Source organism: Catharus ustulatus, chromosome 4 (genome assembly GCF_009819885.2).
Source record: "Catharus ustulatus isolate bCatUst1 chromosome 4, bCatUst1.pri.v2, whole genome shotgun sequence".
NCBI lineage: Eukaryota > Metazoa > Chordata > Aves > Passeriformes > Turdidae > Catharus > Catharus ustulatus.
The window spans coordinates 64,059,023-64,080,901 of NC_046224.1; the positions used below are offsets into that span (position 1 = coordinate 64,059,023).

Below are 21,879 nucleotides of genomic sequence, written 5' to 3' on the forward strand. Positions count from 1 at the left end.
GTTAATCTCTATACTGTTTGCACATATTTATCTTCACAGCAGTCCTATTAGGAATATTATCCATGCTCAGGAAAAAAATATTTTGAATTCTTTGGAAAAATTGTTAGAGCTCTAAAGGAAACTGAGGGGGCTGAGGAACTGTTAAATTAGGAATTGTAAATGGCTATTATAAAACAATTAACAGTGAGAAATCATGAACTTGGCTGGAGGCATTTGGCTTCTGAAGCAAATCCGAAGGGTTCCAGGGATCCTTTCTGCTGGTTCCTCAGGATTTCACTGCAATGAAGAGAGGACTTCCCATTTCATTCATTAATGTTTTAGAATTGACGGATAATGCTGTTAACAGTAAGTAAATGACACTGACAGAATAATTTCTTCGATCTGAGTTGAACGTTTCAGTTCTTCACTTAAAGAAAGTATAGTTGATTAAGACCTTTTTGGGAGGGAAGAATAATAAAAGTCAAGATACCTCTTTATTTCTCTTTTAGAGTAGCTGTTTCGTAGTAAATACATGTGTTGATTATATTATATTGCTGCAGCCATAACAGTAAAATCATTCCAGTCTGATTTGCTTAGAGAAATGCTGTTCTTAAACCCAGTCCAAAAAAACCCGTTATAATGATTAGAAAGCATTCTAGCTCTCTTTCAGGCTTATTTTTAAGAGGTGCTGCCCAAGTTCTTTTCCCTTTCCCTTTCCCTCCTCTCTGAATGCAGTGTTGGTTTTCACTTTCCTTGTAAAGTAAGATTCATGTACATTTAGGTAGACAATGAACAGTCGTATCCCTGATTAGCATTGCTATGAACTGAGGTATTTGTTGCATCAAACAGCACATGTAGGTGTTTACCCCTGGATAATCAGGGCTGAAGTAACTAAACTTTGAGTGTGAGTATTCTTAAATTATTTCAGGTATAATGCAAGCCCTGCTCAATATGGTGTGTTGGAATATCTGGGATATTTGTATTGAGTTATTTCAGGTTGTTCTACAGTAATGCTTCCTTGCAATCATCTTAAGCAGATCAGTGTCATGATCAAACTCATGAGAAATTCACCTTTTTGCCTCATTAAATTGTATCTATTCCTGTGGTGCATTAGCATGACCTGTGTTGAAATTATGAAGGTGGCATTTCTTTCTGGTGATTTTCTGCTGGTTTAAAACTATTGAGAGAAACCCAAGTTGTCATTGGAATGATTCAAGAATTTAAGATCTACTCAGGAAGAATTTGCCTTTTTTTTGGTGACATTTCCATCATAGAAGCCTGTGCCAAATGTCTGGGGTTTTGTGCATACTGTAAGGTAAACCATAACTATATATCCAGAGTATATCTCAACATGTTCCAAGGAAACAACAAACTAGTGTGTTCTGCACTTGTGGGATGCATGACATGCAAAGCATTGCCATGGGGTCAGAAGGCTTTCTAATTCCTTATCCCTCCAGAAGAAAGATGAATGCTACAATTACATCCTTCCTGGGATTCAGTGGGGGAAGATGCTGTGGTGCCTGATAAAAATTTTGTAGAGCTGGCAGTAGTAGTACTCGACCAGAGCAATTGAGGTCCTGCATATTAACTGAGGTCTTCTGGCCTCTCTGAGGATCAGTAAGCTGGTGCTAGTAAAGATGCTGAAGTTCAGGAATCAGTTATGGCTAAGGTATCTGTCATTTGTCCAAAACCAGGCTATTGATTTTAAAAATCAGGGCTTAAGTTCAAGTGTCTGAAATTGGAGGAGTTTATGGATTTTACTGGAAGAGTCGATTGTCTTAGAAGGGGTTGAATTTTTGTTTTAGTGATGTGTGTCTGTGAATGAAATAATGTTCTGACAACATCTCGTAGTGTAGCTGGGTACTTACAGTCCATCACAGGGGCCTATTCCATGCTCATAAGTAATATATTTTTTGTATGTAGTGTGACCAGGTGTTGTTTATAAATTTTCATTAATAGTTGGCTTCCTCTGCTCTTGTCAACCAGAGAAAGAGCTTAGCATGCTTGATATTTAACCTGCTCCCTGATCATTTACAACCATATCCAGAAGAGGATCTGAGAAGCTATAGGCCCATTAGTCTTATTCCAGTCCCTGGAAAGAGTTCTAGAAACCTGCAAGCCAAAGGAAGCAGGTGATTGGGACAAGCCAATGCAGGTTTAGTGAAGGCAAATTTTATCAACATGCTGCTGTACAATGAAGGCAAACAGGATCCTGAGCTGTATCCATGGGGACATTGACTGTCCTACTCAGGGCTTGTCAGGCCATACCCAGCTGTGTCTAGCTCTGGGCCCCAGAATTCAGCAGAGATGTAGGGAGAGTAGAGAGTGCCTAAAGGAATGATGAGAACCTGCCCTGTGAGGAAAGACAGAAGGGATTTGGTCTTTTCTCCGTGGAGAAGAGAAGGCTCACAGTTTTCCAGTGTTCAGGTGATACCTAGAAAGGCTCATCTGGAACAGAGACTAGACTCTTAAAAGGAATAAAATAGGTATTTATTGAAAGGGCTTAAAAGGATACATCTTGGGCAGTACTAGAGCCTGACTGGGGCTACACCCAGGTTGGATCTCAGGAGGAGGGAGGCTCTTCTGGCACATGGATGATGCCACATGGTGGGGTACAAGGTGCATTGAGGGAGGTTTCATTTTAATGTAAGAAATAAATACTTTACTGAGGCATGTAGTGGAGTCCCTCCCCTTACTAGAAGTTTTAAAGATGTAGCTGGACAGGATACTGGATAATCTCATCTAGGCTTCTTTCCCATAAAAAAGGGACCAGATGATCTTTCAGGGATTCTTCCAACCTGGGCTGCTCTATGATTCTGTGGTTCTGTACTGAAAATTCAACCGTGCTTATGAGTTAAGATGAAGGTTAATGGTCTGCACTCTGTCACCTTAATCTGAGTCACCTTCTCCTTGTAGGGCTGGGCTCTCAGTTTGGTATTGATTTCAGTATAGCCCTATAGGGACAGATGCTTTCTGTGACGAGCATCTCCTCGGCACTGTGCATGTAAACCAATGCATGCACACCAGTGCATGTAGGCTGAGCACATCTGCTCAGTTCTGCTGCCCCTGGACCTGAGGGGACTGTTAGTCTGCACAGTTCTGCCAGGGTCCCAGCACAAGCTCTGTGCAGAGCTGAACATGATTTTCATAAATGAAACAGATTGCATGATGAAACTCTAGATTTAAAGCACCAAGTGGCAAGTTTAAACTACCATACTTTCAAATCCCAGATTATCAAAAAGGTAAATTCAAAGCATTAGCCTATTTATCACAGTGATTACTGGTACTTAGAAGTTAATTGAATGCAAGGTATCTAATAACAAGAAATACCCTTAGAATGTCACTTTGCATTCCAGTCTGTAACTTTAAATTAGAAGTAGTGCCTCAAAGTTGGTATTTTATTGTTCCTGCTGATCACTAAGTACAGCATTTTAAAATGTGACTACATTTTCATTTTACTTTGAATAAACTGTATGTTCATGAGGCTATAGGTTTGCAGTCATCATTGTATCAGGATAAACAAAGCCCTTATTCTCCAAGCAGGATATCTGGTATTTTTTCTGAGGCGATTTAATTTTTTCACTTTAATTTTTTTTTTCATGGAACTACTCACTCTTTCAGTAAAGGTGGTGTTTGTGGTTACACCACATCACCACATCTGTTTCCTGTTGTAGCCTGTATTCTCAGTGTGATTTGCAGTATTCAGGACTGCCTCAGAATGTGAAACTTACACCACATTGTGGTAAAAAGCAGCATAAACCTCTGGAGACACTGCCTCATAATAGCTGAAGGTGGGTTTCTCGTGTGTGGGACTCTGTGGGGATGGCTTCACTGTGAGGAGCTGATCCATGTGGAGCTGGGAAAAGGGAAAGAATCCAGAGAGGAATATGGCCTGGGACTTGGTTGTTGTCTGAGTTTGAGTATGTTAAAGATGATGCTGCAATCCCTTGAAACTGGTTGATAAATGATTGTTCCTTTTTGCTTTATTCTTCTTGTACATATCACTCCGAGATCCCTTGCCACTTCTGCTTTACACCATACTGTTTGATTCTGTAGCCAGTGGATGTAATTCTATTGAAATCACCTAACATATGGCCAGTCAGTGCAAACAACATGATGCCATGGAAATATATATATATATATGGATGGATATGTGTGTGTGTGTATATATATATCTGTGGTGGTAGGTGGCTGCTAGTGGGCAGATGTTTATATTAGACAACACAGTACAGATGTACTCAGGTAAAATTGGAGTGGGAGCAGAGTGGCAGGTATATGTAAGTACTTTCAGAAATGTGCATGTTTTGTACAAGAGGTGTAAAGCTGTCTTTGAAAATAGCCTCTTTGTGTCAAACCAAAAATTAATTAAAAGCAGATATTTAATCCTTAAGTCTTCCCTTCTCTTTTCCTGACCCTTTTCAGTATAGGGGGAAGCTTATTTGAACAGCTTTTAAAGTTTACCAAAGAAAGTTCATCTCAGACACCTTCCAATTAATTTTCTTTGCCAGTAGTGAAGCACTCCCTTAAACAGAGAATTTTCTTTCTTTTATAAATACAAGGCAAAAAAATGTAATTTCCGAAAATGCTAGTTTGTGATGGTGATGTTTTATTGCTTATTACTGTGTGGTTTTAGTTGGTTCACTTTTCAACATTCTTCCATTCTGTGTACTTTGGTCTGCTCAGCAAGCACTAATTGCCATGTATTAATTAGTTGCAAACAAGTGGCTTATCTCTGTAGCTTAAGGAGGAGGGGGAAACAAGTCACCACAGACAAGTAATCTATTTTTTAGATACATGTGCATTAATGCATTTGTAGAAGCATGCTGTATACTCTGCTGTACTGGAGGGTTTTGGTAAGCTAATTCCATAAAGCAATTATGACCTTTCCTCAAAGTAAATACGGAATTTATTCCTACAATCCAGCAAATATGCAGAACCCCTTTGATTTTTCTGTAGGAGATGTGTACAAGATTTAGTTCTCATTTTAATATACTGAGAGTAAGTGCCAAAATGTTAGGAAGTTTGACAAGGTACTATCTTAAGGAGAAATTGAATTATTGTGAAGGTTATAGCATTTCTTCCACTTTTTAGAAGGGAATTTATAAGTATTTTATTAATGTATACATTATACTGTGTCCTGGGAAGGGTGTGTGTTTCAGTTCCATTTCTCTATTCGTTTCCTCTCTTCTCTTATGTGCCTGGGTAGGAGTTACTCCAAACTAGCCTTTACATTTCTCATGATCTGGGAAGATATTCTGGCCACCAGCTATCATCAGTCTAGTCTGAGATACTAAACCAGTTGATCCTGAAGGTTGTCATTGCATAAGTGTTGGGTTTGAGCCATGGGAAGGACAGGAAACCATACAGATTTGTCTGTGGCTGTCTTAATTCTGTAAGTTAGAGAGATTTGAAAACAGTGGTTTAATAAATCACTAATTTTCCAGGTTTACATAGAACATGCTTGAATGATGGGAAGGATGCTTTGATGTTTCAGGGATTAGTATGCTACCTTGGATTTTGTGAATCACATTGTTTCAGAAAGTTTTTATATTAAGGTTGTTTGGAGGTTTTTTCTCGTTATTGGAAGGGTGATATACATATTGAAAACTTAAACTATAACCTTGAAACAAGTAGAAATATTTCAGAAGGAAGTTTTTTTTCTTAATTGCAGCACTCTTTTAAGCTCCTCTTAAAAGATGGGACTCTCTACTCCTGTCAGTATGGTACATTTTATAATAATACTTGGCATTCATGAAGCACTTGATCACTTGAACATGCATACATATGTTTAATTAATTCCTTTCACTGCCTCACTGAGGAAGTTAGGTATTACTCCTTTTTAGCAGTAGAGAAAAATGACACAGTAAATTCAAGTGTCTTGATCAAAGGCATGCAATTATTTACAGACTGCTGCTGTTCCTTGTAGTAAAAAAAAATTACTGTACTTAATTTTGAAGAATGTAAAACTGGTTCCTTACCCAGACTAGGGAATATAAATGTACTCTGTAGATCTTCTTCAATGTTTGCCTCCTTACGTTTGTGTGGGGTCTTCTCTTAATGCTCTGTAATATGGACAAAGCTCACATGGGAGGGACTGTGGACTACAAGAGACTGAGCCAGAACTCCTTTACCATTATAAATTTGTCTTCATTTGTGTAAAACACAGTGACTCCTCTGTAAAACTAAACCAAAACTCATATCAGAAATGAGACAGTCATAAGAGGAGTAACTATTATTACAAAATAGTAGTTCCTAAAGCAAAGGTAAGGAGTGTTGTGCCATAATTTCACATTACGATCTGGTTATGAGACTAACCTTCTAAATAAGGCTTTTAGAGTAAGTACCTGTTAATAAACAGTCCCTTCTTTATTAGGGCATGGTTATTGCACTAACATTGATAGCATTATAATGGATAGGAGATTATTTTTAAATTTGAAGTCTAAGCATGGAGCAGCTAGTTTGTTAACCTGCCAAACAGTGGCATGTTTATTCTATATACCTAAAAAGTTTGTGTATATTCATAGGTCATGAATGCTGACGGAACTGGTAGGAGAGTCCTGGTGGAAGACAAGCTGCCTCATATATTTGGATTCACTCTGTTGGGAGACTACATTTACTGGACAGACTGGCAGAGGCGCAGCATTGAGCGCGTGCACAAGTGCACGGCAGAGAGGGAGATCATCATCGATCAACTGCCCGATCTAATGGGCCTGAAAGCCACCAACGTCCACCAGATCATCGGTGAGTGCTCTGCTAATCAGGCAAGGGAGAATGAGATAGAAAATGTCAGCAGAGTTTTAGAAATGGGCAGAATTCCGTCCTATGGCATGATAACTGCAGGCTGCAGCTTGATGGGGTGGGTTAGGTCTTCTGTGAGGAGCTTCAGTTCTGTAGCTTGGAAGAATATCAAGCTGAACATGTGCTCCCAGTATGCAAAAGCTAAAAATGACCCAGTTTTAGTCTGTTCAGTAGTTTTTATATAAATATTAGAAAATTATCTTAAAAATATCTAGAAGTACTTCCTTTCCTGCAGTGTTTGTGCCATAAAAAAGCAGCATCTAGCTTTAAATTGCCTATCCTAGGCTATCCAGGCAGTGGTAGAAAAGTAATTGTAGCATCACAGAACTCATCACAGTATCTGAGTATCCTGCTATTTGGATAAGGCTTGCAGCTTCTTGCTACTGTGTCTGGATTGTACTGCAGGAAACAAGTCCAATGTAGCTGAGATGTATCCTTGTGTGGCTGATGCCCCAAGGCAGATGTGTTTTGAATGCAGCCCTCTTTCCAGCTGTTTGGCCAACTGAACTCCTTAGTACCAAACCTCTCTTAGTTCAATTTGCAGCATGTGCGGGTACATAAGCGAGCATTGCAAAGAGCTGCTTCACTTGCATCCTGGAGAGAAGAGACCCTTGAATGGACGTGAAAATGGCTCTGCAAGTTTTTTACCTGCAAGGGAGTATGTAGCTGGACCAGTGTACTGTAAAAGGCAGCAGAACATACACTTACCATGCATTCATTCAGTGCTTGTGCTGTGAATTGGGATCAGCAGCAGCTGCTGAAGGTCAGATCACTTTCCCTAATGCTGAGTTTGTTTCTTGGCATAAGGAAAACAATCACTGGCTTTTCAACTAAGGAGAGTAAGGTCTGTCTAAAGGATTACAGGAAATGAATGAAAAATAATTTGATCAGAGAATACAAGGAATAAAATTGCATGTTTGCTTGGTGGACTCATAGTGTGGCTGATGCAAGTGGGGATTAGCTTCACCTTTCACTTGCAGTTTGTATAATGGTTGCTTTTCCTCTCGCTACCTGCTTAGGTACAAACCCCTGTGCAGAAGACAACGGTGGCTGCAGCCACCTGTGTCTGTACCGACCTCAAGGCCTTCGCTGCGCCTGCCCCATCGGCCTCGAGCTCATCAGTGACATGAGGACCTGCATCGTCCCAGAAGCTTTCCTGCTCTTTTCCAGGAGAGCAGACATCAGGCGCATCTCTCTAGAAACCAACAACAATAACGTTGCTATTCCGCTCACCGGAGTCAAGGAAGCTTCTGCTCTGGATTTTGACGTGACAGACAATCGCATTTACTGGACTGACATTTCACTGAAGGTAGATATTTAGTCCATGTTGGCTATTAAGCTGCTACAGACTTGAGATATTTAAGAGTAGGTTGATTAATGGGGTTTTTAAAATTCAAGGGATATGTTAAAGACTAATTTTTAATTACATTTTCTGCAATTGCCTTGATACCTGTACCAACAATAACTTATGGACTTTTGCAACTGAAGTATCATAGTAGTTAAAAACACACAGTTGAAATGAGTCTGCAAGAGGTGACTTGGCTAAACTCCCTAAACGTGGTATTCTTTTGAGCTGTGTAAGTAATACAGGTGAAGACTGAGATATAAACTTCCCTGCTGTGTGCTGTCACAAACTGCATAATTAGCAGATTGTGTTCAGACTAGGAAGTAAACCAACATCAGGGATTTATTAACTTCTGGTTGGTTGTGAGTATGAGGAGTGTGTGCAGAGAGGAATATTGAGGATATAGAAAGATAGCCCATGTTTGCCAAAAGAATTCTGTAAAATTCTAACATTAGTCCTTTACTTTAAGGCTTATCAGGGAATGCCTAAACTCTAATATATTATCAAAATGGAATTCTGGCTGTATCTACTATCAGGCTGATCCTGATGGCAGAGTTTTTAAAAGTCTTTCGAATAAAAATCCAGGAAGAGAGCGTGCTTTGTGAAATTAAATTTAGCCATTAGTACTGAAGCTACTGAACTCATCAGTCGTTTGGCTGTTTTCTTCTATTTGCTGTTCTGTCCTGCACTTTTTCATTAGGCTGCTTTAAACAGTGTTCCATGCTATAACATTGATGCTTTTGTATAGTCCTGGGAGAGCCAAAATATTTCCCCCTCAAAGTTGGCACTGAGTTATTAAGGTCACTTTGTCATGTAGATGATTAATTCAACCAGACTAGTTATCCCATTTATTTCCCCAGTGAAATGCTATTGTAATTGACACAGAATACATTCACAGAGCGCAGTAAATCATTACTTCTGAATAGCAGCATTGTTTGCTTTGCAAATAAGTAGCATATTGTAAGATCCTCTTTCCTATGAGATGTCTAAAATCTGAAAGTGTTTAAAATTCAACAAAGAAAACAAGCAACCCAGTGACAGACTGGTAAAATTTCTAATTTGCCTGTGTATCTTTGTATCCCTGCAGACCATCAGCAGAGCATTTATGAATGGCAGCGCGCTGGAACACGTCGTGGAGTTTGGCTTGGATTATCCTGAGGGCATGGCTGTGGACTGGCTGGGGAAGAACTTGTACTGGGCTGACACCGGCACAAACCGCATTGAGGTGTCCAAGCTGGACGGGCAGCACCGCCAGGTGCTCGTGTGGAAAGATCTCGACAGTCCCCGGGCACTGGCACTGGACCCTGCTGAGGGGTAACTTGCTGATTTAATTCTGTGTTTATGAACAGTGAAAAACAACATTGTAATGCTTCCTCTAGGGCATGGTAGTTAAGTGCTGCCTGTAAACCCTGAGAGGACTGAGCTGGGGAATGCAACCTGGTAATTTAGAGAAATACACTCTTAATGTCCTGAATAATCATTAAAAAGATGGGGGAAAAAAATCAGAGCAGCTCATTAGAAAGGGATTTATATTTAGTTTTTTAATTAACCACAGAATCAAAGTAGTTCTAGATTTATGGAATTCATTAATCAGAAAAGGACTACAGCATTGAAAGGAATGTATTTATCATTTTAAAAATTAGGATTCTTTTTATCACAAGTTAGGGTCCAATAAAGGTATTAAGTAATTTGAGGGTGGGAGAGTGAAGTTTATAGTCTGAGCATAAGGAAAGTGTTTGTTTCTTCAGATAAGGAAAGCTTTTCGTTTGTATGGACAAGGGAAGAGGGACAGAGAAGGAGCACAAACAATTATATTCACCTATGCCCCAAATGAAAGATTTTCTGAGAAGATACTTCTCAGTTCAAGTGTAATAGCAAAAGTAGGGCAATAAACAGGGAGAGGGCGGAAGGAGTGGAGCAAGTCAAGCTAACTACTCAGCTTCTGAAATAGCTCCTCTGCCATGAAATACTCACTTGGCAATAACTAATTACTGCAAAAACTTTTTTAGATTATACCAATGTTGCATTATTTTTCAAATGAGGGAACTTCATTTGCAAGGGTTATGATATTATCATAGTTCCCAGTCACACTATGAGAACTACAGCAATGCAGAGAACTTGAAACACATTCCATCTGCTTTATTTCAACAAGGTGGTGGCAATGGTCACCTCCAGTGGGATCCTAGGTTGGATTCAGTGCCAGGGGTTACCTGGATGAGAATTCAACATCAGATTCTTAGATCCAGTTAACCCTTTTGTAACAAAAAGCTGCTATGGTTGATTCTAGTTTTACAATGAAAGTAGGTTTTTCCTAAGGATTGTCATCATTCAGTGCTTTGCCTCTTCACCACAGATCAGAAAAAAAATTACTTGGGTCAGAATGCCCATTTTTCCTTACAGCAATAGCATAACTGTATACATGGGGGCAATTCTAACACTTGGCTCTGTGCTGTGTCCAACTTGCAAAATTTATACACAAGGTACTTGCAAAACTTTTAAGAAAAGTTTGCAAGTATTCCTGGTGTCTAAAGAATTTGTCCCCCTTGATCATCAGTTTCTGAAGCAACCTTTCCTGTTGTGCAATTGGTTGGAATTGAAAGACTTCTCAGGGGGTTTACTAGAGTTATTAAAACCCAAAGGTGTAAATATTGGATAGCTACCTCTCACTTTTTTTAGAATGGTATCAGCGTAATATTTTGGAAGAAGTGACTAACTAGCCATCGAATATATAATATGCAAATATGCATCCTACTCTACTGTGCAATGCCTAAAGAAAATATAAACGTGTGCAAGCCTGTCCTTCTTCCAAATGAGGCATAAACTGGCATGTGAGTATGTAATATTTGTATTTTGGTCCAGTGGAAATGCCATACAGTTTTGTGTGTGTTGGCTGAGACATAAGACACTTTTTACTTGGCTGGTTGACTTAGTTGGGTGGACAAGATCAATGGCACCTATTACCGAAAGTACCCTGCAGATCCACTTTTTTATGTTCCTTCATTTGAGAGACAACTGGCTACAAACAGAAGATAAGTGCTCTGGGAAAGCACCCTGCTAAATAATCAGGTATAAATGAAGGTGCCCGACTGCCAACCCCTGCCTCTTAAATGACGTATATGGATTTGTTACTAGCAAAGTGCTGTCACACAGAACTTGCTGATGAAAATCCATGTCCAAGTGGGAAAAAATAACTTTGGAAGCATTTTGAGGAAACTTGACTCACTTTCTTGCCTGTACTTTGGGGAAAAAAAAACTCATTTAGGACAATAGGTCTCAATAAATGCTTGAATTTACAGCTCTTCTTTTTATCTTTTTCTTTGTAAGGATTTTTGTTTTTTTTTTCTCTTGGATTGAATGCAATTATTTTTCCTTCTTGTGTTCTTTTAATCAGGTTCATGTACTGGACTGAGTGGGGTGGCAAGCCAAAGATTGACAGAGCTGCTATGGATGGCAGTGAGAGGACCACGTTGGTCCCAAACGTGGGACGGGCTAATGGCCTGACCATTGACTATGCCAAGAGACGTCTGTATTGGACCGATCTGGACACCAACCTGATAGAGTCCTCCAACATGCTAGGTGAGCCCCAGAGCCCTGGGTAGCATCCTGAGGGCAATCCTGCTTTTTGCAGCTCCCTCATGGCAAACTGTGGCTTAGATAATGCAAAGATACACGTCATAAGGCAAAAATAAAATTTCCCAACCTCACACGCCTTTAATGTTTGCTTCTATAATTCATGTTTATGTAACACTGTGGTTAGCAAGGCCTCGATTTTCTTGTAGGTGATTGGGTCGCTCAGGAAGTTAAAATTGCACAAGGTGTACATATTTCCAGTTGTATGTAGGACAAAGATGTCAACTTGCATGTTTTGGAGGGTCTTATTTTGCTACTCTCAAGAGCACTAGAAAATACAAAACAGAGGTAGAAAGAAAGCCAGCAAGAAGATAACAGCTTATTCAACATGTAATTTGATACAATTTGGTTTTATATAGTTGTTAGTATCCTCAGGCATTTCTCCCCCCTGTATTCTGCATGTTAAGGACCTCTTCCTGGCTAGTGCTTATCAGCAGGAGAGTTCTCTTGTGCTGGGATCTGTCATGATTTTATGAACTCATTATTGCAGCTAAATGGAGGTGGAATATTTTATTTTTCACTGTCCCAGAGTACTGTGTGGAGAACCTAGGCCCTCTCAAATTTGCACAGTTTTAACTTCTCAGCACCCAAAGGAGTGAACTGCCTTGTATGCCAAATTATTCTGATTAGCATTAGCAATAGCCAATATATAAGCATTAATAATTAGCCAGTATTTAAGGCTAAAGGAGTTAGTCTCCTTTAAACAGTATCCTTGCAGTAGTGGAATAAAGCTAGAAAAAGATCAAAACAGAAAAATGCAATATGGGAATTATGTGTGATGAAAAAGTTTTCCTTCAGCTTCTCATGTATTTTGGTGGGACTGGACACGGCATTAGAGCTTCTTTTTCTCTATGGCTGGTGACAGCAGAGCGTGCTGGGGCTGTGCATCCTTGACATCTGTGTGCAAAGAAGGAAAGACCTCTTACTTCATAATATCCTGTTCATTTTGTGTGACTGCACAGCAGGAGGTGCCATGGTAATGAAGTGGTTGATAAAACATGGTTGAAATAATTTCCCCCTGCTGTGTCCTGCTCCTTGAGATCTCTTAACATTTCCATGGTATACACAATTAGCTGTTTCCTGTCCTTTCTGTCTGCTCCTTCCTGTTGTGACATTCCAGAGACAGGTTAGTTTGGCCTTGTACATTTAATTTTTCTCATAATGCAATGTAGTATTTCGTTAAACTCATGACAATTTTCTTTTTATAAGCAGTGGGAAAAGTGTGGTGCAAGAGATGCTCAACTGGAAATACAGTGTCAGGATCCTGCATTAAATTAAGAGGCATCCTGTCAGTTTTGGGAAGGAGGGAAAGGACAGACTCTTTCTGAGAACCCTGATAATTTCTGAAATTGAAACTTTTTCTTCAGTAAACTGCATTTTTTTCTGTGAATGGCAACCAGGATTAGCACATTTCTGTGATAGGCTATGAGATTCCTATTGACTACTGTCTATTTCTCTGTAATTTACTCTGGTAATGGGGAAATAGTAACTTTAAAGTAATTGCATGGTAACCTTTCTGGGCAGGGTACATGTTCAGCAGTTCAGCTTGTGCCCATATAACTCTGCTTTTTCTCTCGTTTCTTTTTGGACACAGGCCTTGACCGTGAGATCATCGCTGACGATTTGCCTCACCCCTTTGGCCTGACCCAGTACCAGGATTACATTTACTGGACAGACTGGAGCCGGCGCAGCATCGAACGAGCCAACAAGACCAGTGGCCAGAACCGAACCATCATCCAGGGCCACTTGGATTATGTTATGGACATCCTGGTCTTCCACTCCTCCAGGCAGGCAGGCTGGAACGAGTGTGCCTCCAGCAACGGTCACTGCTCTCACCTGTGCCTGGCAGTCCCTGTGGGAGGGTTTGTCTGTGGCTGCCCAGCTCACTATTCCTTGAACTCTGACAACAGGACCTGCAGTGGTAAGCCATAAGGAATAGAAAGGAAATGCAGGAGCACATGTGTCTAGTAACTGATGCCAGCATTGGAGGAAAGAAGAGTTTTACAGTTTTCCAGTAGTAATATGTTACTGAGTTTTAAGATAACAGGGGATGTTGAAAGCATAAAAAAAAAAAAAAAAAAAACCAAAAAAAAAAACCCAACCAAACAAAAAACCAGTATCATAACTAAATAAGAATAGCTGTTAGTGATTTTTTCCAGTGGCTTGGCTACATCTGTGTAAACATGAGAGCTAAAAATGTTCTGGTTCTTTGCCTCTGTCAGACCCTCTTCAAGTGCTCACTTGCTTGTTTATTTATCTGCTTACATATTTCTAGTCTTGCCTGGCATAAAGGATTTATGATACTTTAGTCTGGATTCTAGACTTCACGCAGCCCTTTCTATGGGGTCAGGATTTCATTCTGTAGTAGCTGTGTTTGCTGGCTGATGAGATGCTGAGGTGGGCCAGTCTCAGACCTCTGCAAGTGTTTTCCTCAGTGAGGATGGGTTGGGCTCCATGGCTTCCCCAGCAGTCTGGTTCCTGATCTCAGTGCAGCTAAGCCCCATTTTTCTTTACTGTTGTGCAGAATACAAACCGCAAGGCCCCTCAGGCTGTGTGTAATTAGTTTCTAACCAAATAATTTATCCATCTCTCAATAACTGGCTGCCAGTGAAGCTCTCATAATTTTGGCAACAACTCTGGATGGCTGATTTCCACTGGTGTCATTCACATTAGTCAGTGGGTGAAGAGACTCATGGTACAGAGAGACAGATTGTATCTCATCCACATTATGCATGAGTAGAGACATTCAGCTGTTGTCTTAAAGCCAAAAGCTGGGCAGATTGTTCCACAAATGCCATGTCATGGCATTTTTTGAAAACCATGCTTTTCAAAAAACTGTGCTTTTCTACTGCCCATGAGTTCTGTACTTCTCCTCTCCTTCTTTATTACAACGACCCCTTGCATGACAGCTGGATTCTTGCACCCTGGTACTCTCATGTGTTTTGTGCAAGTTAGAGGCACGGCTGGCACCTCTCTGATAGTGACTGTGATCTTCTAGGTGGAGGAATTTGACTTCCAGTGGAGAAAAAGTATCAGAATGGTCAAAGGTCATGTTTTTCTTGTGAAAATGCTCCTGGAAACAAAGCAAGGAGCATAATATAGGAAATAAATTGCAAGCAAATAGAGCCATTTCCCCATGGTACAGTTCAGAGCTCTTTGTGTGGTATTAGGAGTTTTCCTCTGCCATATTCAAACCTGGGAACTTTCCAGCTTCTCATCTGTAGGTAATTGGAGATTTAGGCCTCTCTGCGTATAATTTAATTCCCTTTTTTTGACACTATAATTGGAACATGAATTGTTTTAACTTCCTTTTGCCTGTATTACTTGCCTACGTACCTCCCGAACATTATTGTAGTCCAGGCCCTCTCCAGAAGTCCTTCCTTCTGGAATACCCTGCTCATGCATGCATAGGTTCTTTTAATTATGCTTTGGTGAGATCTCTTCAGACCTACCACGTGTCATGAAGTTGGAAGGCAGGGTTACACAGGAGACATACCCAATTCACTCCATTTGCCTGCTGCCAAAAATGCAGTTAAAATATGTGACTATTGGGAGGGAGAATGATGAAAACTGGAAAGGGATTTCTGAAGTTGGTACTGTTTCAGAGATGTGGAGTCTCAAGGGAAGAAATTCTGCTGTTGCTTTTTATAATGAGCCATCAATTCAAAGTTATAAGCCAAGCAGTCTTGGAAAGTGAGAGGGTGTCTTTGGGGGAAAGTAGAAATAATTTTAGGTGCTTATATGTTTACCTGCATTGTTTTACTTTTTTTTCTTTTCCATTTCTATAATAACTTATTGGTAAGAATTCTGATGTTTCTAATCCATTATTTTGCTATGCACATTCATATAAACTTGTCTTTGCTTTATTTTTTTTGTGCTTTCTTCTACAGTTCAGAGCTAAGTAGAAGGCAGCTTTAATTATTGGAGAAGTGCTTGGAGGGAAAATACAGGTTTTCCAAAAAGCAAAAATACCTTGCAATTAGGCCTGATTGTTATAGGATGTTGGGACAGTGTTGGTTTCCAAGGAAACTCCTCCCTGCTTCTTTTTTTTTTTTTCCAGCAGTCAGAATAGCTGTTCAAAGCATATGCTAAAATAACAAAGCAAGGTGATGATGTTCTCTAGGAGACTTTTGCTTCCTCCCCCTTCCCAGGTGCTGCCTTACCTGTTTTACAGGCTGGTAAATGAATGCAGTGTCCCACTGCTAATCTCTCTCCAGACTCAGGCTGTAGAGAATTGATTGTACAAACTTCAGGGAGGCTTCAAGCTGCATTTCTGGCAATTGGCTCTTGTGCCATCTTGCACAGCAGTGGCTTCAGGTAGAACATTATTGAAAAGAGCCCTCTGAAAAAGGAAAATGCTTTCACTGCCGTCTCTGATTTCTGACCCAGTTATGTAATACAGAGATAAATTTTTTTCAATGTTGTATTAAATGCTTTGTGCACTTATTGTAATGTACAGCTGGTAAACTACAGCTGTATGGGGTGTTGAAATCTTTCTTTCTGGTCTTTGATGCTATTTCTAATTACAAAGAACTAACATTAGTCCAGGAAATTTTTGCTGGGCAGAATATCAGATTTCTTCTTATTATTGCAGGATGTAATTCTCAGATAACCACCTAGAAATAGTAAAGATAGATTTGAGAAGAGCAATACATTTTTCTCCAAAAACACAGTCTAACGCAGTTAAGAAATTTTCCTGTGAATTAGTTGTTTCATTCCAGTACAGGCAGAAAGAGGATTTGTGGGAACAGGCCTGAACCACTGTCAGTCTCTTTTCCCTGAAATGTCTAAATAAGGAACCAGCTGACTTTTTCTCACCTTCCTCTGAAAGTAGAAGTGCACCTAGCAAAGGGTTCAACTTCAAAATAGTGAAGCTGCATTTCCCCGAGACCCCTTTAGAAAGAAAATGGACGGTTCTTTGAGAGGCATAATTGACCATTCTTCTTTGAGAACCTTTTGATAGAAATCTTCACATTCTCTAGTCCTGTCACTTAAAAAATCTTATCTTTGCCTGTCACATCCATGTACAGACATTTATAGTAAAAAGAGGTCATTTAAAAGACTTTTCATACTCATCAGAGGTTGGGATTGTTATGTTTTGATTTTTTGTTTGGTTTTGGCAAGGCAAGAGGGAAAGGGGGAATGAAATAAATATCTGTTTATGGATTGTAGTTGTCTTTTTTAAGCATAAAAATGCCCAATGTTATTGCCACATGTAACCCTTTCAACCCCTTTTCTTTTTTTTAACTCATCCAGCTCCTACTACCTTTCTGTTGTTCAGTCAGAAGAACGCGATTAATCGCATGGTGATAGACGAGCAGCAGAGCCCAGATATCATACTCCCCATCCACAGCCTGCGGAACGTCCGAGCCATCGATTACGACCCCCTGGATAAGCAGCTCTACTGGATCGACTCTCGGCAGAACATCATCCGGAAGGCACAGGAAGATGGCAGCCAGGTACCCTGAGGGGGTGGAATTACTGAATGTTTGGCATCAGCCTGTGCCAAACAATGACTGGTTCTATGGGGATAATTTAGATGCACAGATTTCCCCTTAGGTTACTGTCCCTTGGCAAAACAAGTGGCATCTGGAATTTTCTGGAGTCCTCAGTCAGTAAATCTGGCAGGTGCAGCAATAAATAAAACATGGAAAACCAAGGCCAGCTTAAGGATACTGCTGTTCCCAGCACGTTATTTGCTCAACAGTGTTGTTTGTCTGGAATATGTTTGGAACCCGTATTTGAGATATGAAACATGGAGGGAAAGGTTCTTGGGAGAAACAGGGGGTGTGACAAAGGTGTGTGAGCAGAGTGCAGGGGTAGATTCTCTGAAACAAGGAGGCTGGAATTATATGAGCACACCACTGTGTCTGGAGCCTCCAGGTTCTGGAGCAGATAGGAAGACAGTTGTTGTAAATCAGTGGGGCACAGAGTGCCTAGACTGAACCTGTAAAAGATGTAGCAGGCTTGGGAAAATGTATTTGACTGGAGGATACAGGAAAAGTAGGGCAGGGTAGAAGGTAAGAGGTAATGCAGGCTGCGGTGGTTCAACACTGGCTGGAGGCCAGACACCCACCCAAACCACCATGTCACTTCCCTCCTCAGCTGGACAGGGGAGACAAGATACAGCAAAAGGCTCATATGTTGTGATAAGAGGTTACAGTCTGTTCATCACACTTTGTTCTGCCACTGTTTTCACCACATGGACAGGAGTCTTTTCCCTGTTCCAGTGTGGGGTCACTCCCACTGGAGATAGTCTTCCATGAGCATTTCCTTCCAAAATGAGTCCTTCCTATGGGCTACATTTCCTCATGAACTGTTCCAGTGTGAGTCCCTCCCATGGGGTGCAGTCCCTCAGGAACAGGCTGCTGCAGTCTGGGTCCCTCACAGAGTCACACATCCTACCAGGAAACCTGCTCCAGTGTGGGTTCTTCTCTCCCCGAGGTTTCCTTTGGGCATCCCCCTGCTCCAGCAAGGGCTCTTCCAGGGGCTGCACTGGATCTCTGCACCCCTATGCCCTCCATGGGCTGCAGGGGCACAGGGAAATCCTGGAGCAGCTCCTGCCCCTCCTTCCTCACTGCCCTTGGTGTCTGCAGAGCTGTTCCTCTCACATATTTTCACTCTACTCTTCTCTGACTGCAATTGCTTCTGCCCATTCATTAACTTTTTTTTCCTCTTAAATACGTTATCCCAGAGGTGTTACCACCATCCCTGGTTGGCCCAGCCTTGGCCGGTAGTGAGGCCATCCTGGATTTGGTGGTGTTGGTTCTGCTGGGCATGGGGGAAGCTTCCAGCACCATCTCAGACACATCCCTATAGCCCACTCCCACCCCCACTACCAAAACCTGGCCATACAAACCCAATATGCAGGTTTAGTGAGGCTGTGACCAGTGACTGCTTATTTGATTTTGCATTTTAAGATAGATCTTTTCTTCCTGATTGTTTGAATGTGGGAGGAGTGAGAGACTAAGATGAGCAACACAGCACAAGAGAGGTGCTATATTCAGTTGAATTTTAAGAGTGTGGTTTCTGGTGGTGGGTGTGGTGGTACTTGGATCCTGCTGTATGCCCTTCAGCCTTAACTCTTAATTTAGCAATGCTTTTAATTTTGGAATATCTACATAATACCCAAAACTAGTCTAAATCACATGTTTTTGCCAACTTTAGCAGAATAAACAAATGGAAGACTTGCAGGCACACCATTTCATAGAGGTGACAAGCCAAATAAAGTTAGGCAAACTTTCTGGTGAAGCTTAATTTGCGGATGAGAAGTTAGAGGCTATTCACTTCATAAGCATGGCTTCCAGAATGTGTATGCAGACCATGTTTAGTGATTTCTTAATCCTGTTCAGAATTTTAGAAAAGTCCATGAAAGATGTTGATGAGGTTCTTTCTAAAGATAATAATAATTAAAATAGAAAAAGGCATGCCAGCTCCAGAAGTCTAAACCAGTAAAAAGCAAGATCTTGAACTAGTAAGGTGTTAGCTGAAAATGCTCTGAAGTCAGTGTTGTACAATAGATGATGTCCTTTCCATCTTTGGCAGAGCTGCCTTTCATTTATTAACCATCCTCATGTTCTCTAATTGAGATGGCAGCGGTGGTGGTGAAGAATGAGGCAAGCATTTCAAGCACTATCTGGCCTCACTTTACCTGTGTTTTTATCTGTTTAACTGCAGCTTTGGGAATTAGTGGTGGTATGTTTCGGTTGTAGAGTGTTAAAAGTTCTGCATTTGAGTCTATCCGAACTGAACTCTTAAGTTGTCAAAAAAGTAGAGGAAATACAGAAGCTGACCCTGGACTTTGAACACAGACAATTTGGACTTACTGGTCAAACTTGCAAAGTCTTACAAGCTGCAGTCAACTTGTGTTATTGCCACTACAGCAAACCATCAGGACTAAGTGTCTCTATCTTATCAAAGGTGTTGATGTGGCAGCAGAACTTGGGTCTCACTTTATGCTAGTATTTTGGCTGTCCCCTTTTTCTGAGCAGTAGTTAGACATGCTGCATCCATAGCAAATAAAGTTATTCGCATTAGATTAAATGTTCTCTTGTGTATTGTTTCTCTTTCCTTTGCAGAGCCTCACTGTTGTGACAAGTCCAGTTCCCAATCAGAACCTGGATATGCAGCCCTATGACCTGAGCATTGACATCTACAGCCGCTACATCTACTGGACCTGCGAGGCCACCAATGTCATCAACGTGACTCGCTTGGATGGGAGACCCATGGGAGTGGTGCTCAAGGGGGACCAGGATAGGCCCAGAGCCATTGTGGTGAATCCAGAGAAAGGGTATGTGGGCAAATTCAGGCCCAGGGTTTTGAGAATGAAGTTGTTTTCTGTTTGTCAGAATGAAAAACAACTTTGACATTTGTTAAGATGTCTTGGATTTATAACAAAAAATGTGGAAAGATCAAATAAACCTTTTTTTTCCTCTAATCATTCCTGTTCCAGATACATGTATTTCACCAACCTCCAGGAGAGATCTCCTAAAATTGAGAGAGCAGCATTGGATGGAACAGAGCGAGAAGTCCTTTTTTTCAGTGGTTTGAGCAAGCCCATTGCCTTAGCTATTGACAGCCAGCTGGGCAAGTTGTTCTGGGCTGACTCAGATCTGCGCAGAATTGAAAGCAGTGACCTTTCAGGTAGAGTAGCACCTTAATTCAGTGATTCATTTGTGTGGTGTGGGTGTGGGGGAATGTGGAGAAAGGTGTCATCTTTTCCTTCCTACTATAAACAGTCTGTACTATGATTCTAATCACTCCCTGAATTCCCAGCCAGGGAATGTGCATGAATCATGCAGCATGTCTTTACAGTTTCATGACTCTGTGATTTGCATTATTAATTGCTATACATGCTATTTACTTCGGTTTCTCACTGCAAGACCTTTGTGTAGTTTCACAAAATTAGTTGACTAATAAATACCAGCAGTTTTGGAAAGGGGAGAGAAAGGATTGTTTTTAAAAGCATTGCTTTTGGTGCAGTAATCTGTCAATCAGAGGAAAGTTCCCTGTTAGTGGGAAAATGTGTCCTGCAGAGTTGAAACAGCAGGTGTCCAGGTTACTTATGTATCTGTCATTTGGGGTGAAAAGATGTGAGGATAGAGAACATCTAACATCTCTCTGTCCTCAAAAGACAAAAACCTCCCTCCTCCAGCTGTGGAATTCTCTTTGCCTGCTCCCCAGGATTGGTTATGCTGCTTGTCCGACCTCCTCTATGAGTTCATTCAACCCATTTAACAATAACCTAATAACACCATACAGAAAAAGACAAATAGACAATGGTGTTCTCTTGACTTGGAAAGCTGCATCAGTTCAGGAGGGAGTCCAGCAAGCAACCAGAAGTGGAGCAAGAGAAGAGAGGAAAATTATATGTTCCAGACTGGGTGAGAAAGACAAATGTCTTTCATTTACTGGCCTTATCCAGCAAACTGCTGGATCAGCTCAGCTGCCTCATGCAGCATCAGTACTAATTTGTGATACAGATTTGGGTGGATGTTGTTGCTGGAAGTGAGAGTTGAAAACATAACAGGAGTTATAACAGCTTGCAGTAGTGTTTGTGGTAATGTCTTCCACTTATGACACGGTACCTTCATTCAAAGTAGCAGCATGTAATCCTGTTGATACCACTCGGATTTTCAGCCTTTTGTTAAGTTCCTAGAATAAGCTTTTGGTTTGGAAAACATTTTGTTTTTCCTAGATGGTTGGAATTAAAGCTCAGAAAGACAGTAATTTTTTTCAGTGGTGTGGCACTGGAAGATTCAGGGTCACTACTGAACTGAGATATCCTGAGTGTTTGCTGTTTTAAAATGCAAGACACAACCTGAGTTAGTAAATTATTAAAAAAAAAAAAAAAAAAAAAAAAGTGCTGTGGTATTGCTCGGTATGTTCTGAGCTGTCCCAGATCCAGGGTTTGCATGAGTAGAGTAACAGGCAGGAGAATATTACATGTGCTTTATTTCTCTTTGTCTGTTACCTGCCTGAAATTAGGACACCAGACAAGGAGATGGGTCTAAATTCTAATTCAGTCTAGGTTTAACGATTCTGATTTTTTTTCCTTAAAAATGTGGCTGTTGGATCACCAATGTTGTGTAGTAAAAGCTCACCGTATTTCAAAGACCACAAAGAAA

The 21,879-nt window shown here is 40.7% G+C and overlaps 1 protein-coding gene across 2 annotated transcripts in view; it reads left to right on the forward strand.

Annotated features, from left to right (window-relative positions):
- The window catches only part of LRP6 (LDL receptor related protein 6), a 122,477-nt gene that overhangs the window by 80,572 nt on the left and 20,026 nt on the right, over positions 1-21,879 (forward strand). For both annotated transcript variants that reach the window (XM_033057990.2, XM_033057991.2), the window contains exons 8-15: positions 6,504-6,720; positions 7,797-8,086; positions 9,210-9,436; positions 11,514-11,698; positions 13,347-13,673; positions 17,009-17,211; positions 19,831-20,042; positions 20,205-20,395. In XM_033057990.2, the coding sequence (XP_032913881.1) occupies positions 6,504-6,720; positions 7,797-8,086; positions 9,210-9,436; positions 11,514-11,698; positions 13,347-13,673; positions 17,009-17,211; positions 19,831-20,042; positions 20,205-20,395 (1,852 nt within the window). The remainder of the gene's footprint in view (positions 1-6,503; positions 6,721-7,796; positions 8,087-9,209; positions 9,437-11,513; positions 11,699-13,346; positions 13,674-17,008; positions 17,212-19,830; positions 20,043-20,204; positions 20,396-21,879) is intronic.